The 15,908-nt window shown below is 63.6% G+C and overlaps 1 protein-coding gene across 1 annotated transcript; it reads right to left on the reverse strand.

Moving 5' to 3' along the window:
- Nucleotides 1-356: 356 nt before the first annotated feature.
- CCDC88B (coiled-coil domain containing 88B) lies at nucleotides 357-13,525 on the reverse strand (the record flags this gene model as incomplete). Its single annotated transcript, XM_084228804.1, has 27 exons — nucleotides 13,446-13,525; nucleotides 13,031-13,182; nucleotides 12,755-12,866; nucleotides 12,607-12,676; nucleotides 12,474-12,532; nucleotides 12,297-12,380; nucleotides 12,052-12,195; nucleotides 11,713-11,858; nucleotides 11,498-11,579; nucleotides 11,188-11,346; nucleotides 10,624-10,770; nucleotides 10,343-10,451; nucleotides 10,009-10,145; nucleotides 8,781-9,923; nucleotides 6,097-6,224; nucleotides 5,892-6,009; nucleotides 5,063-5,158; nucleotides 4,846-4,986; nucleotides 3,872-4,128; nucleotides 3,385-3,528; nucleotides 3,055-3,241; nucleotides 2,817-2,962; nucleotides 2,551-2,649; nucleotides 2,225-2,391; nucleotides 1,499-1,705; nucleotides 1,298-1,366; nucleotides 357-412 (listed from the first exon to the last, which is right to left on the reverse strand). Exons 1-27 carry the CDS (start codon nucleotides 13,503-13,505, stop codon nucleotides 357-359), a joined length of 4,419 nt encoding a protein of 1,472 aa, XP_084084930.1. The 5' UTR covers nucleotides 13,506-13,525.
- Between the last annotated feature and the right edge of the window lie 2,383 nt (nucleotides 13,526-15,908).

Below are 15,908 nucleotides of genomic sequence, written 5' to 3' on the forward strand. Positions count from 1 at the left end.
AAGCTCAGAGGTGTGTCCAGGCCACAGACCCCAGGGAGCGGTCCTGGACAGGGCAGTAAGGTGCTTCCGCTCACTCCCGCCAGCCCCCTTCCGCTGGGGGGTCTTCCAGAGACCACCGCCTCAGCGAGGGCCTCGTGGCGTAGCCAGAACCCCGGCGAGGCCCCACTCTTGTGGGCCAGCCATCGCCCCTGTCCTCAGGCTCCTCCCAGCTGCATCTCTGGGACCAGGTGCAGGACTCCTTGTCCAAGGACCGGCTCCAGAAGCCCAGGCTCCCCAAGCTCTTGGGCTGCCTGGAGCCCCCACTGATGCTCCAGCGGGAAGAGGACGGCGCTCCCCAGCTCCCGGGCCACGGGACGTCACTGGCTGAGGGAAGGGGTGAGAGGACGTTTCTCCGGTTCCTGCACCTCGAGGCCTGGAGGGAAAGGCTCAGCTCAGGCCTGTTCCCTGGGATCCCGGAATTCCTGTGGCCCTCAGGGCCTTCCCCACCCGCAGCCTCCACCCCCTGCCCTCCTCTCGGCTCTCCCCTCCTCACTCCAGCTGTGCCAGCTGCCTTGACCATCCTCCACACACCAGGTCTTTGCCTCTGCTGTTCCCTCGCCAGGAATGCTGTTCCCCACATATGTTACTGTGACCAACTCTCACCTCCAATCCTTTGCTCCAACTTCACCTCCTCCTGAGGGCTCCCAAGCACCCTAATTAAAATCACAGCCCACCCAGCACCCCTGGTCTCCGCACCCTGGTCTCACTTGTCCCCAGAACACTATCACCTCCTAAGAGGCCAGGGCTGAGATGCCCGACAGGGACCGAGGGGTGGCTGGTCTGAAATGCCGTGAGCTGAGGGGGAGATACTCACTGGACTTCATGGATTTATGAAAAAGTAATAGATCTCATTCACGGTTTTGCTCACACTGACTGCATGGTGAAGTGGGAATCACGCAGGTGTCTTGTTAGATAAAATGTTAAGATGAGCTTCCCCTGCCTTTTTCCTGTTCCTGAGAAGACCACTAGAAAACTTTCAATCGCACCGGCAGCTCACACCCTCTTTCTAGGGCACGGGACTAGCATTATCACTCGTGTGCACGCCCTGTCCTATCTGCCCTCCTCCTGCGCCTGAGTGCTCCCTGCCCCTGAGTGCTCCCAGCCCCTGAGTGCTCCCTGTGCCTGAGTGCTCCCTGCTAAGCCCCCACAGGCATGTGGCCTGGCACTTAGTCCAGGCTCATTGTCTGGTGAGGGACTGGGTAGAGGAGGTCCTCCGGAGAGGGCAAATACCCCACCTCCTTCTGAGGCCCTGACTCACCCTCTCGGTTGGCATCTGCTTCATGTTCCTCCAGGGTCTCAACAGAGTTGTCCCATCGCAGGCAGGGTCCTGGGGGGTAAGGGAGGGGCACAGAGCAGCCACTGGGCCATGGGGAGCAGGGCAGAGGCAGGCAGGGCTTGCAGAGTAGACAGGTTCACTAGGAATTGGGGGGCTGACGGGGAGCGGGACACTGCCCCTCACCTTCGCCGAGGGAGCTGGTCGTCCCCAGGGGCCCTGGTCTGCGCTGTCGAAATCTCTGCCTGGGGGTGTCACCGGAGCTGAATGACTCAGAACCTCGCACCACAGGGAATCTCGAGCTGAGTTTCCGCCGCTGCCCACCTGCCAGAGTCTCATCCCGCAGGCAGAGGGAGCTCTGGGCCCGGCGCATGGGTGCCGGGGATGGGGACCCTGCAAGAGGGACAGGCAGGGAGGTGTCAGAGCGTGTGGGGAGAGGCCAGGCAGAACAGGGGCCAGCAGGGCTAAGCCAGGCAGGGCCAGAGGAGGCCGCGGAGGCAGGGAGGGTCTGGGTGAATGAGGAGGCAAGGGGAGGCAGCGCCTCTGCTGGCTCTGACACTAGCCCGCTGTGTGACCTTGGGCACGGCGCTCCCCTCCCCGGGTCCTGGTCTCATCTGCTGCCTGGGATCAAGGGCCGCTCACTAAATTTCCTGACTGCTCCAAGCTCCCAGATACTGCAGCGGACAGGTGGGGTGGGCGGCAGCACAGGCCAGAGAGAGGTGCCAGCCGAGAGGGGTGCAGCAGGGGTGCAGGGCCAAGGGCCACGGGAAGCATCTGGAGGTGGGGGATTGCAGCAAGGAAGGCCAGCGGACACCCGTGTGCAAACCGCAGAGGAAGGGAGAGGGCAGTGCAGTGGCGGCGCAGGCGCGGGCGGGGTAGGGACCGTCCTGGTCACCTGGCCCCCAGACCCACCTGTCCCATCTGCCTCCCTGCCCTCGGAGAGTTCCACCTCTGGGGGGCCCCCCAGGCTCTCGGTGCTGCCAGCCCCATCGGCCCCCAGGCGCGGGACTCCTTGGAGGCCCCCCTCCCGCCGGGGCCGCATCAGCCTCTTCACCTTGTCTGCCAGCCAGCTGCCCTTCCTGGGGGCAAGAGGGCACAAAAGGGGGTAAGACCGGGGAGGAACGAGGGACAAGAGGGCCCTGCGGGGGATGGCCCGGTCAGGCAACCCTCACTGGGCCTGGACCTGAGCTGGGCCGGAGCTGAGAGCGTCCCGGCGCGGGGCGGGGGGGTCTGCTCACTTGGTCCGGGGCAGGGGCCCGGGCTCCAGCACGCGGTATTGGTCCATGATCTTCTCCACCAGCTTCTGCTTCTCACGGCGCAGGGCGTTGAGCTGGTCCCTGGGGCGCGGGGGAGGAGGTGGTGTGAGGCCCCCGCAGGAGCAAGCCCAGGCTCAGCGGACACGCGCTGCACTGGCTCCCAGGCCACCGGCTCCCCCGTGGACACGCTCGCCCTTTCCCGGCTCCCGGCCTCTCCCAGGAGCAGCCCCAGGGGCCTCGGCGCTCACAGGTACTCCCGCTGCTCGCGGTGCAGGTTGTCCCTGCTCTCCAGGCTGCGCTCCAACAGCTCGCGGTTCTCCTTGCTCAGGGCCTGCACCTCGGCCAGCAGCTGCCGGTTCTCCTCTTCCTGGGCACTCCGCAGCTGGGTCAGCAGCTGTCAGGGCGACAGCAGGATGGTGGGCGCGACCGCGTTCGAGGCGCTGCCCTCCGCTGTCTCGCCGCCCCGGCGGCCGCTGCCCCTCTCACCTCACACTGCGTGGTCAGCCGGCAGGCGCTCAGGTCCAGCTGCTGGTTGGACTCGCGCAGCCGCTGGCTTTGCGCCTCCAGCTGCGCCCGCTCCAGCTCCAGCCGTGCCAGCCGGCTCCGCAGCTCCCCGCGCTCCCCCTGCAGCTCCCCTCGCTCCCGCGACACCTCCGCCAGCAGCGCCTGAGCTCTGCGGAGACAGCTAGTCACAAGGGGACTCGCCCCCCCTGTCCCCTCAGGAGGGCCCCACGGCAGGGTAGCTGACTCACTACCGACCCACTTCACAGGATCATTGAGACCCAGCCCCAAAGGGCGGGTGGCACAGGCTGGTACCTGTCGTGCTCACTCTGCAGCCTCCGCAGCTCCTCCTCCAGGCCCTGCTGGCGATGCCCGTCCCGCATCAGACGCTCTCGCTCTGCCAGCAGGGCCATCTCTTGAGCCTCCACGCTGGCCCTCTGCGCCTGCAGCTGTTCGTGCCTGGGATGGACAAGGGGCCAAGAGCACTGCAGGGACCTGGGGCGAGCGGGTGGCAGGACCATCTGCATCGGGAGCTCTGCCAACTCCTAAGCCAAAGCCCCCGGCAAAGCCACAGGGTGGAATGCCTTGCTGGAGGCCTCACCCCTGCCAGCAACAGATGAGCCCCAGGGTGACCCCACCCCGGAGGAATAGGGAGCCCAGCCACACCAGGGGGCACAGCAGTAGAGGAGGGTCTGCTGGGTGAGGCTGCTGCCCCGGTGGGGAGAGACGCACTAAGGAAATCTGTCTACTCAGGGCAGGCAGGGCTGCTGGGAGGAGATGCTGGGTGTGGGGTGAGGCTCACCGGCCCTGTAGCTCCCGATGGGCCAGCTCCAGCGCCCGCATGTTGGCTTTGAGATCGCGGTGCCGGACCAGCAGCCCCTCCAGCTCGGCCTCCTGCCGCCGCTGCAGCTGGGCCAGAGCCTCGTGGTCCCGCAGCAGGGCCTGCTGCTGTCCGCGGGTCTCCTCCTGGGACCGCCGCGCTGCCTGCACCTCCTCCTCCAGCATCCCCAGCTTCCTGTGCAGCTCCTGGCCCTGCACCTCCAGGACGGACTTCTCAGCCTAGGATGTGGGAGGGAGGCAGAGACGCTGGGGTGAAACCCCAGGCCAGAAAGGGGGTGAAGGGTTAAGGGGCTAAAGGCAGAGGGTGGGGCAGATGCCAAGGAGCGAGAGTTCTGCAGGGAACTGACAGTGGCAGAGGTTCATGGACAAGGAGAGGGGAGAGGTGTCACAGAGGCAAGAGCCGGGGCCAGGCCGTGGAGGGCCAGGCAAGAGGCACAAGGCAGGGATGGGACAAACAGAGCTGAGATCGGGGCACGGAACAGGGTAGGGGGCTATGTGCTACAGAGGACAGCACTGGAGATGAGGGGAAACGGGCACAGACGTGGGGTCCAGAATTAGGTAGAGGGGGTAAGAATAGGGGGAGCACCTCAGCAGTGTATTTCAGTCGGTCTGCCTGTCCTGTTCCCCACTCTGTCTCTGGTGAATCCGCTCCCCCTCCTGCACCTCTGGCCTGTACCCCAGTTCTTGTATAAATAAATAAATAAATCTTTAAAAATATATAAAAAAAAGAATAGGGGAAGCAGGCAGGGTCAGGAGGGAGGGGCAAGCAGACAAAAGCGGTGGTGAGAAAAGGGGTACAGAATTGGTAGCTGGGGTCAGAGGGCATGGATCCCTGTGACTAGGAATAGGCAGAGGCAGCTGGCGGGAGCTGGGGCAGGAGAGGGGCAGAGGGCATGAAGGAGCAGGCAGGGCAGGGACGGGGCAGGGGCAGGGCACCTGCAGGCGGTTGCTGTGCTCCTGTGCGCGCTGACTCTGCAGCAGCAGCTCCTGGGCACGGCCCTGCAGGCTTCCCAGCTGCCCCTCCAGGTGCTGCAACTGCCCCTGCAGAGCCGCCTTCTCGGCTACTAGAGTTGCATTCTGCCCAGAAGGGAGGAGGGTCAGTAGTGGCCAGGCCACCAGGCCGTCCCCAGTGCCCACCATGGCCAGCACTCACGTTGCGCTCCACCTCAATGAGACGCCCACTCTGGGCCTCTGCGACCTTCGGCTCAGGGTGCTCCTCTGGGCCCAGCCCCACGGGGCCCTGGCGTAGCTGCAAGGAGACTCTGGCAGGTCACACAGGGGGTGGGGGCAGCTGGGGGACCTAAACAGGTGGACGCTTACCCCTTCAACAGCACAACACTGGCCACCCTCCCTCCACCACACATCCCACCCCACAACCCCCCATCCTGCCCCCTCCTGACTCCTCTCAGCCACTGCAGAGCCTGCCGGCTGTCCAAACGGCTGCTTCTGCACAAGGCACTCTCCACCCTATGCTTCCTCTGGGCACATTCCACACCCCTTTCCCTAGAAAGCCTCCCCTAGGTGATCTGCTGAGTGCCCGCCGGGCCTGCACCTGTTACAGAGTCGCCTGCTCTAATGCCTCTGTCCCAGCTGGATGGCGGGCTCCCGGGGGGCCGTGGCCTGGTATAAGATACCCCCACCCCAACACTGGGCACTGGGCCAGCACACAGCCAGGCCCAGAAACGACACTACTGAGCCTACTGTGAAGGGGTGGGGCCCCAGCAGTCACAGCTAAGCAGAGCGGCCAGGTTCTGTCCACCTGAGGAAGGGAGACAAGGCCTCGTGGCGGCCACGTGTCCGCACAGAGCCGCCTGACTGCCAGCAGTGCTCCCTCAACAGGCTCTGAATGGGGGCTCTAGGTGAGCAACCGGCCAAGGATCAAGGGGCAAGAGGCGAGGGGACGCGGAGGGACAAGAGCACATGTGCCCCAGATGTCCATGCAGGGATGGAGAGATGGTTGGAACTGGCTCCCAGGGCCTCACCTGGAACAGCTCCTCCTCCAGCTGCAGGGCCCGAGTCTTGAGCTCCCTCAGGGCCTCCTCCTTGCTGGTCGCTGCTGCCCGCAACTCAGATTCCAGCCGCTGCTCCAGGCTCTGGTACCTGTCAGGAGAAGCCTTGGCACCTACCCCTCTACCTCTCCCCCAAAGCCCATGCCTTCCCTTCTCTGCCCCTGGGCACTGCCCCCACCTCTCATGCTGACTCTCCTGTTGCCGCAGAAATTCCTGACGCTCCACAGCCGCCTGCTCCAGCTCCCCCTGCAGACGCTCCAGCCGGGCGCCCAGCTCCTGGCCCCGCTGCACGGCCTTCTCGAGCTCCTGTGGGCCGCAGGCAGGCGGGCAGGCTCAGGATCCACCACAGACCACCCTCGGCCAGGGCCGGGGTGGGCCGGACACAGAGTCCTGAGCCAGGAGACCTGACTCTGTCCTGGCTCTGCCATCCTGGCCCAATCTCTTTAACCCTTGGGGTCCCTGCTCCCTTGTCTGTAAAGTGGGTACAGAGCCTGGTCACCTTGCAGAGTGGGTATGAAAGAGCTGGGACTGGCAGCCTGCAGGGAGTAAGGGAAGCCCCTGGGACAATGTCTTCACCTCTCTGAGCCCGCGGTTCCTCGTGTACCCAGCGAGAGCTGGACACGCCCTACGTGACGAGGCTGCCCGGGCCATGTGGGAGCAAGCGGGGCCCAGAGGAGGGGCAGCGCCTGGAGCACCCGCAGCCACAGCGGGATGGTGACAGAGGACAGGAACTCGGTGAACGCCAGCCCTGACCACGGTGGGGGAGGGGTGGCCAGGATGCTCCCACAGGCGGCCTGCGGCAGTTGGGCCACGCCACTGCAGAAGTGGGCCCCAGTGGGAGGGAGGGTAAACCATTGTGAGGTGCGGGGGTGGGGGCCCCCCCAGCAGGAAAAAGCCACAGGGAAGGGCCTGCAGAGTCCTGCCTCTCAAACCACGTCCCCAGCCTTTGCTCTGATCTTCCTGCTAAGCAACCCCACCAGGCCTCCCCTCCCCAGCTTCCCCCACTGGGGCCACGGCACTTCTGGACACCCTTGGCCACTGCCTCTCCCTGAAAACCTACAAGTCCCATGAGGCCTTGCTGCCACTGGCCACAGCCACTAGAGTCCAAGGAGTGTAAGAAGACGTGGTGCAGATGGGGGCCACTACCCCTGCCCTGCCCCAGGCCGGCGCCCTCCGACCCCTCCTCCTGCTCCATGGCCCGCCCCCCCTCTGCGCCTGGTTCCCGGACGGGCCTCTGGCCACGCCCAGTTGTCTGCAGCTCAACCAGGAAATATCCCCAAATTCCTCTCTTTATTCTCAGCCTCTTCCACCCTCTGGGTCTCCAGAGCCGGCTCTTCCCGTCAGCCTGCCCTACCCTCACTTTCACTGCCCACCAGCCCGCTGGCTCCTTGCTCTCTACCTTCATCACCTCAGGAGCCTGGGAGTCAGGTAGTTCTAATTCCTGATTTACAGGTGAGGACACGGAGACTCAGAGAGGTTAAGTAACTTGCACCAAGCCACACCGTATAAGCAGGGGACCTGGGACTTAGCTCAGGTCCACCTGACAGCATTTCTGCCACATCCTACAGGTGGACCCCAGGCAACCTCTTGGCCTTTCCTGAAAGTTCCTCTACTGAGGCCTTTCAACCTGCCCTTGACCACTCTGGCCCCCTAACAACCTGGTTCTGACCATTCTGCTACCCTTAAAGCCTTTCGAGGCTCCTGGGGCCTCATGAAAGAAGCCACAACTCCTTCCTCTGGACTCCTTCCTCATCTTGGAAGGAAGCTGGCTGTGTGATAAAAGCGCTGCTCAATGAGTCCCTACCTCACCCCCCTCCATGCCCCTCCCCTCCCTCCACTCCTGCACACTTTCCTGGTTTGCTCTGTCCTTGTTCCTCCTCCAGGAAGCCTTCCAGAACATGCCCCAACCTGAGCCAATGTGCTTCCTGGACCCCAAAGATCCCTGCACCATCCTGTCACCACCCCAAACTACGAGCCCACGTCCCGGGCCTGGCACCAGGGAAATGCCCATAACCCTGCTTAAGAGGATGAAGGAAAGGAGCCTTCAGGCTCTCCCTCCCCTCCAGCCCAGCCCAGCCAGCTGGACCACTGACAGCCCCAGGGCCCCTACGCACCAAGGTGACCTCCTCAGATTCCCCCTTGCACAGGTCTGCCCACATGCTTGGGTGCCTTCCCTGCCTGGAGAGGGAACACTAACACCTTCAGAGCCAGCCCACCTCATCTCTCCGCCCCCCCCACCCCCACCGCCAACCCCGGCCACTGAGCATCCTGAACAACCTCAAGTCTTTGCCCGTTCTGCTCCCTCTGGCTGAAATGTCCTTCCCCACTTAGTGAAATCTTGATCACTCTTCAGGGCCTTCCCTGAAACCTCCTGGTCCCCACACTGGCATCAGTACCCCACCTCCAGCTCCTTCAGCACTTTGCTCTTAACAGACAATACGCCTCAAAGATAACGCAAAGATAAAAAGCCTTATTCAAAGGCAACGCTGGTGTCCATTATCGCCCTGAGTCTGCCAACATACCCACTGAGGCAGCTAGGAAGCACCCCTTTTTATAGAAGGAGGCCTTTGGGTGGAGGTAGGTACATTGCCAGGGTCGGAGAGCTGGCATCCAACTCCAGGGCCTCCTACAATCTCTCCACCAATACAGCCCCCCCATCAGTACAGCCCCCCATCAGTATAGCCCCCCCATCAGAGGTGTCCCAGATCAGGGGGGGCTTTTGGAAGGCAGCAGTGGACTTAGTCTTTCTATCTCCAGCCCCAGCTGGGTGCTAGGCACTCAGTGGCTGCTGATGGAATTAACAGCCCCCATTAACTGTCCTGGAACCCCTTTTGCAGGTGCTGGCAGTGAGCCTCAACTTACCTCCTTGAGGGCCTGCCTCTCCTGGCGCTCCCTCTCCACCTCCTCCTGGTGTTGGCGGCTCTCACTCTCCAGCACATGCACCCGCTCCTCGGCCAGCTCTGCCCTGGCCCGCAGCCTGGGCCCCTCGCGTTCCCATTGCCTCCGTTCTCGGCCTGAGGCTGTCAGTGCCTCTGCTAAGGCCTCCCGCTCCCGAGAGGCAGCCTCCAGCTCCCGGCCAGCTGCCTCCACGGCCTCCCTCAACCGAGCTAGCTCCCCCGCCTGGGTCTCTGCCTCCTGGTGGGCCTCGGCCTCTGCCTTCCGTGCCTGGGCCAAGTCCTCGGAGAGGCGGGCAGCCTCCGAGCCTCGGGCCTCCAGCCTCCGGGCCTGGGCCTCTAGCTCAGCGCGAAGGACTTCAGCCTCTCTCCTCAGCTGTGCCACCTCCTCCCTGATGGCTGCCTGTTCTGGGACAGCACTGGCTAGGACCTCCCCTGGGGTCAGCCCCTCCCAGACCCGGGCCTCAGGAGCCCCTTCGGATTTCAGGTGTGGTTTTTGCTGGGCTGGGTCCCCAACCATCTCCTTTGGCCTCTGCTCATGCCCTCTGGCCTCTGATTGTTCCTTGGGTAGGCCCAGCCCCTGGCTAGAGCTGTCCTGCTCCCCCAGCTGCTCCTGGATGCTGCGCTCCAAGGGTCCCAGCTTGTGCTCAGGACCCTCCCATCTCAGCCCCTGAGCCTCGGGCACAGACTTCCCTGTCTCTCCTCCTGGCAACACCTGGGCTTGAATTTTGATCTCTGGACCCTGAGGCGGGGTGGTGGAGGCAGGGGTCTGGAGAGAAGGTCCATGGCCAGCCGTCTCCAGAGACTCCTGTGTGTTCACAGTGGGGCCTGACTCCAGGGGCATTAAATCTGTGGGCTGGGGGGCCATGGCAGTGCTCTGGCGGGGCCTCTCCAGCACGTGTGGGTCTGAATCAGATGCTTGGGAACACTCAGCTAACCCCTCAAGAGCTGAGTCTGATGCTGGGAGAGCCAGGCCCAAGACCCGGGGGCCTTCAACCCCACTCTGACCCACCAAGCCCTGGGGGCCACGGTGGTCTGCCGGGCAGGGCTGGGCAGCCATGTCCTGCTCTGGAACCATGGGGTCTTCGCTCTGCTCCTCCAGCAGGGGGGGCTGAGGGAACATGAGAGACATGGTCAAGCCCAGAGGAGGGGAGGTGGCCAGGAAAAACCTGCGAGAGGTGGGGGCTGGGCCTCACCTGGCCAGCGGGCTGCCCCTGCAGCACCTGTAACAGGCCTCGGAGCTCCTGATTCTCCAGTTCCAGGGTGCGCAGGCGCCCAGCCTCTGCCTCCCGTACCTCATCATGCAGCGAGGGGGCAGCGCCTGGCAGGGGAGCTGAGGAATATGAGGTAAGGTCAGGACCCTACTGACCCTGAGCCCTGCCACAATCCTGGGCTCCTCACATAAACAGCCACCCCCACCCCCATCTGGGAAGGGGATGAAGTTGGAGGCCATGCCCACTTGAGCTGCAGGAAAGCACAGGCAGCCCCTGCCAGCCCCCCCACCCCACCCCACCACTGTGACACTCTCACCCTCCTCAGGCGAGCCTGGGGGTGGCTCCAGGCCACGCTGAAGCTCCAGCTCCAGCTCCACATTCTCCTCGGCCAGCTGGTCCACCTGATGCCGCAGAGAGGCCAGCTCCTGGGGGAGGGCAGGGTCAGACGGGCCTCCCCGCCATGGGCAGACCCAGTGCCCAGCAAGAGGACCACTAGAGCCACCGGGAGAAGTGGTCACAGGGACCACCAGGGAACCCGGGACCATTGGGGCACCGGGCATCACAGATCCCCAGCTGGGGTCACTCTGGTGACCTCACCGCATGGGCCTCGCCGAGTCGAGTCCGCAGTAGTAGGTTTTCACGCTGGGTCTCATGCAAGCGAGCACAGCGCTCCTGAGCGGCCTCCAGCTGCTCCTCCAGCAGGACCTTCGAGGCCTCCAAAGCCCCCGAGAGTACCCGCTCCTCCTGGTGGGGAGCAGAGAAGACCCGAGATGCGCTGCTGCCACCCCTGCCCCAGCTGCCCCAGCTGCCCCAGCCCCAGAGTTTCAGGTGCCTCCTGCCCTCCTTCGCTCTCAGTCTAGACGGGTGTCTCCAGGTCCCACTTCCCCAGCACCCGGTCCAGCCCTGCTCCCCAGGCCCCACCCCTTCTCCCCAGCCCACCCTCCAGGGGGCATCGCTCTGGGCCTGCTTCCAGACCACCAGGCTCCACCTGCTCCCCCCCCACCCCCGCGCCCCATCCTCCAGAGGGCCTTACCCCAGCTACCACCTCGCCCATTTCTCCTCGCGATGACTGTTCCTGCCACAAGACCCTCTCTTCTTCAGGCCCAAATTTGCCCCTCCTCAAGCCCACCCACTCCCCAACATGCCCACCTCCCGCCTCACCTCCAGCTGGCCCCGGCAGGCCTCAGCCACTTGCAACCGCTCCCGGCAGCGCCGCAGCTCCTCCTGCAGGCGGGGCAGGCGGCCGACACGCTCCCGCAGCGCCTCTGCCTCCTCGCGGTACAGCTCAGCCCTTTTGGCCTGACCCGACAGCGCCTGGGCCTGGGCCAGAGGATGCAGAGCTGGGCCAGAGGAAGGGCCGGCTGGGGTCAGAGGGATCGGGGTTGGGAAGGGACGGGTTAGGGAGAGGCAATAGCAGGGCGGTGGTTGGAGAGAGTGAGGAGGCAGCAATGGCAGGGACAGCCTGGCACACCTCTTGACGCAGCCTCCGAATTTCAGCCTCCAAGCCCTGCACCTCCGCCTGGGAGTCCAGCAGCAACTCAGCCTTCTCCTCCCTGGAGGCAAGGGACGCTGGAAGGACCTGGGGACGCCCTTCCCTGGCTCACCCCACCCGCTCCCATTGGGTCGGGAGCCCCATCCAGGCTCAGCCCATAGCCAGCCCCCTCTGCCCCCCACAATGACACTCACAGCTCCAGCCGTAGGCGCCGCAACTGGGCCTTGACGTTGGCCAGCTGCAGGGTCAGATGGTGCGAGGGCCCCTCGGGGGGAGTCCTGGCAGGAGCCTCAGGCAACAAGGGGGCTGAGTCTCGTTCCAGCAGCAGTTCAGCTAGCCGCTGTCGGAGGTCAGGGTCAGGAGGAAGCCATCCCCAAAACCCTGACATCTGCCCTATCACAAGGTGAATCTAGCTGTTCCAGCCCTGCTGGCCTGAGACCCTCAACCCACCCCCACACCTGGACCCCAAACCCACACACACATGCGGGTCCTTCCATCCCTCTGCCTGGGTCCGCAAGCCCTGCCGCCCCTACCTGGGCCCCCAGGTCGCGCTCTCGAGCCAGCCTCAGCAGTGTCCCCAGCAGGCTCCGGGACAACGTTTCCAGCTCCACAGGGGCCAGGTCCCCAGGCTCTGGCCCAGCCAGCGCCAGCACCAAACCTGCCCCAGGCTGCGTCACCTGGGGGTGGGGGCAGAGAGAGCAGTTCAGGGGAAGAAGGTGGGGGGCAGGGTGTCGCCGGGCGGCAATGGCAGTCCTGACCGATCAGTCAGCCCAAGTACCTGCTGGATGGCATCAGCCAGCTCGCTCTGGACCTCAAGGCTGAGGCCCTGGATGTGCCGAATGAAGAGTTCCCGGTGCTCACACTGCGGGGAGACGGGGGCGGGGGTAGGACTGGGCAGGAGTCTCCCACCTCTGTGCCAAAGCCCAGACTCCCTCTTCGCAGCGCCCCCCATCACCTGCACTGAGGCCCCCAGCAGCAGCCGCAGGATGCCCTCCAGCGCCTCCAGCGCCTCCTCTGCAGGGCAAAGGGCACAGGCGTTAGGGGTGGGGGGAGAAGGCAGGAGCAGGATGGGTGGTGGGAAAGCGCACCTGAGAAGGGGTCAAACCCCAGCGTCTGGAGGTCCGGGGGTGGCAACAGGATTAGCAGCTGCAGCTCCTCCTGAGGATGGGGGGCAGCAATATGAGAGGGGCCTTCCCTCAAGGGTCTCCTCCGCTCAGCCTCCCCCCATCCCCTCACCTGGTAGAAGTCCCTCAGACGGCACCATAGGTGGTTCAGATTCTGCACCCGCCTGGCTGCAGGGCGGTCATGGCCCCTGACCATCCGGGGTCCCCCTCGGGAACTGGGGGCACTGTGGGTATGGGTACAGGTATGGATACGGGGGTGGTAGGGAGGGCAATGGAGGGCCACCTACCCTCAAGCTCCACCCACCACCCTCCGGCTCCTTCCATGGGGGGGGGCCTGATGCCCCTCTGGCACATTTGCCACCCTTAGAGCGCCCTGGATGCCACTGACATGATGCCCAGCACCCGCAGGAGCAGGGCCCCATCGCTGAGGCGCAGGAAGCTCTTCTCAGGGCAGAGGAGCCCCCCTCCTTCCTCCTCTTCGGCCCCCTCTGGCTCCTCTGACTCCTCGGCCTCCCCCACCAGTCCAGCCAGTCCCAAGGCCTGTGGGACAGAGACGTGTCAGTGCCTGGGCTGGAGCCCCCACCGAGAGAATGACTCCTGAGCCCTGGCCCCCAGCGCAGCACCCCTCCTCCCAGCACCCGGAATGCCCACCCCCCAGGTCTGGGCCCCTTTTCCTGCCCCACAGAGTCCCAGACTTCTCCAACCCCACACTGGAGCCCACCCCTCCCCTCAGGCCCCAGCTCTGCCCCTCCTCCCCGCCCCCCCGCAGCTCACCCCCCCCCCCAGCACTCCTGCCCCCTCACCCAGGTGGCCAGGCTCCCATTCAGGAAGTCTCTGAGTCTGGGCCCGTTGCCCCCATCCATGACGGGGTCAGGGCGCTGGTCCCGCTGTGGCAGCTACACCTGCTGAGAGGAAGAGGAAGTCCCCGGGTGGGGGATCCCAGCCCAGCCACAGACACCCTATGTGCTTCCTCCTTCCGGGTGCTGGCGAGCCTGTGCACCCCCAGAGTCCTGCCCCAGCTCCACCTCACCACCCCGCATCCTCCGAGCACCTCCAGCAGGGCCAGCCCAGAGGCTTGCAGGGGCCGTGCGGCCAGGGGCCCCAGGAGCAAGACCTGCAGCTCTCCTGGCTCGGTGGACAAGGCTGGGTGAGTCCTCCACCCTTGGGGCCTCACTGTCCCAACTCGAAACCAGGAGGGTGATCTTGGTTTTGCACCCCCCAGGCCTCTGACCCTCTCGCGGGGAGCACGGGTGGCCACGCCTGCACTTCTCCTTTAACCGCCTTCTTCCCCTTGACATTTCTCAAACTTACCCAAACTGTCCCCCTGACCTGCGAAGCTTAGGCCGGATGCCGCCACCTCCAGGAAGCCGCCTCCAATTTCCAGCCAGAGCGAGCACCCTCCTTTCACCCCCCGGTGTTCCCCCACCCTCTGCAAATGATGGACCGAGACGGCACAGCCGGTGCTGGGTGGCAGGGTCCCCAGAGGGTGCGTGCAGCCGCAGAGCCCCTGGCCCCGGGAGCAGCAATGTCCTAGGGAGACAGGGCCTCAGAAAGGCATGCTGCACTGACGGGGAAGGGGGTTCAACCTCAGTGGGGGGACACCTCAGGGAAGGCGTCCTGGAGGGGCTCCAGGACAGAGCTAAGGTCAGGGATGACTGAGCTAACTAGGCAAGGCAGGAAAGCAGGAAGGGCATTCCAGGCCGCAGGCACAGCCTGGGCAAGTGCTCTGTGGCAGCTGAAAGCACGGCCCGTGTACACTTCAGAAATGATCCGTGGTTCATGGATTCCAAGACACTCTGCCTTTCCCACTGAAACCCCACGGTCGGGGAACCTGGTGGAGTGGATTTCTGGCTTCCTGCTGTTCTGTCCGAGTTGCCATTGTCCGTCCGCGCCCACGCTTCAAAACCAGCAAACCCTGCAGACAGGGCAGCAGAGGCTTAGGAAAAAACTCCAGAGGCAAGAGCATTAGACCCAAAGCCCAGGGAGGGGAACCTGGAGGGTGTCAGCCACACCCCCAGAGCAGACGCCCAAAGTCGGCTTGCTCTGCAGGACTGCAAAGCTGCTGGAAGAGTGGACCCCCGGGCCACTGAATGTGGTGCTGTGTGGCTGTCCAGTGCGTGGGGGTGGGGGGCTGGGGGGACAAGAGCGGCTCCCCAACACTCGCGATCGCTCTCAGAAGGGGACAGCAAAACCCACAGACAGTGCTGCTCTGTCAGACTCTAAATGTGAAAGAGCTTCCCAACACCATAAACAATTTATCCTGCTTCTCGTTCCCTTTATGTATGCATGAGAATTATATATGATGAGAATCTATGTCTAAGTCAAAAAGAGCTCCTCCGGGAAGTATAAAGTAAAGATTCAGTGATGAAAGAGCCTGGGGACATAGTTAACTGGCAGCATTCTTTTTTTCTTCAGTGGCATCGTAGATTTGATGAAATATGGGGTAATAAGAACAGCAATCATGGCAAAGCCAGACACAACACGAGCCAGATCTAGTTCCGAGCACTTCACACTTAGTGATTATTTGCTCTTGACAAGTCTATGAAATAAGGACAATGGACGATCTCAAAGGAGAAAACAGACTCAGAGAGGTTAAGTAACTTGCCCAAGGTCACGCAGCTACTGACTGGTTGAACCAACTGAAAGAAGGCAGTGGGGCCAGAGCCCACTGATACAGGGTCGTGCTCAAGGTGAGTGAGGTCTGGCCAGGCGATGCCATGCCAGGCCGGATGGTTTGCAGAGGAGCCTATGCAAGCATTGTTCAACCCTCCCGGGACACGTTGAATAAACCTCCCAGGGGGTTGTTATGAGATTCCGCAAGCTGGTGCCCGGCATAAGTGTGCATTAAATGGTCCCTGGGGTGGTTGCTAGCTGCAGTCTTAATAATACCAGGAGTCCTGCAAGATGGACCCTCTACAAATCACACTGCTCTTTGTGTCCCCCAAGGATTCTGGTCCCAGAATTCCCCCAGAGGAGCTGCTCTGAGTATCATTTCCTAGTGGCCGAGCTCCGTGCCCTGCTCAACATCTCTGCATCACCCCAGCCAGTCCACAGTCAGGGACCATGTCGCCATTGCTCTCACTTCTCTCTCTGTGGACATGGCCGGCTGCACCCCTGCCTGGTTCTCTGCACTGGTGCAGCGGAGTCAGACGGGGTGGGGGAGGTGGGTGGGCAGGAGTGGAAGTGGGGGGCCTCTCTCATCAAGTGGCACAGAGGCTCCATTAGCCGTGGAGGGAGGGATGGTCATTAGAGGCTGACAGTGATCA

Source organism: Talpa europaea (genome assembly GCF_964194135.1).
Source record: "Talpa europaea genome assembly, chromosome: 1".
Classification (NCBI taxonomy): Eukaryota; Metazoa; Chordata; class Mammalia; order Eulipotyphla; family Talpidae; genus Talpa; species Talpa europaea.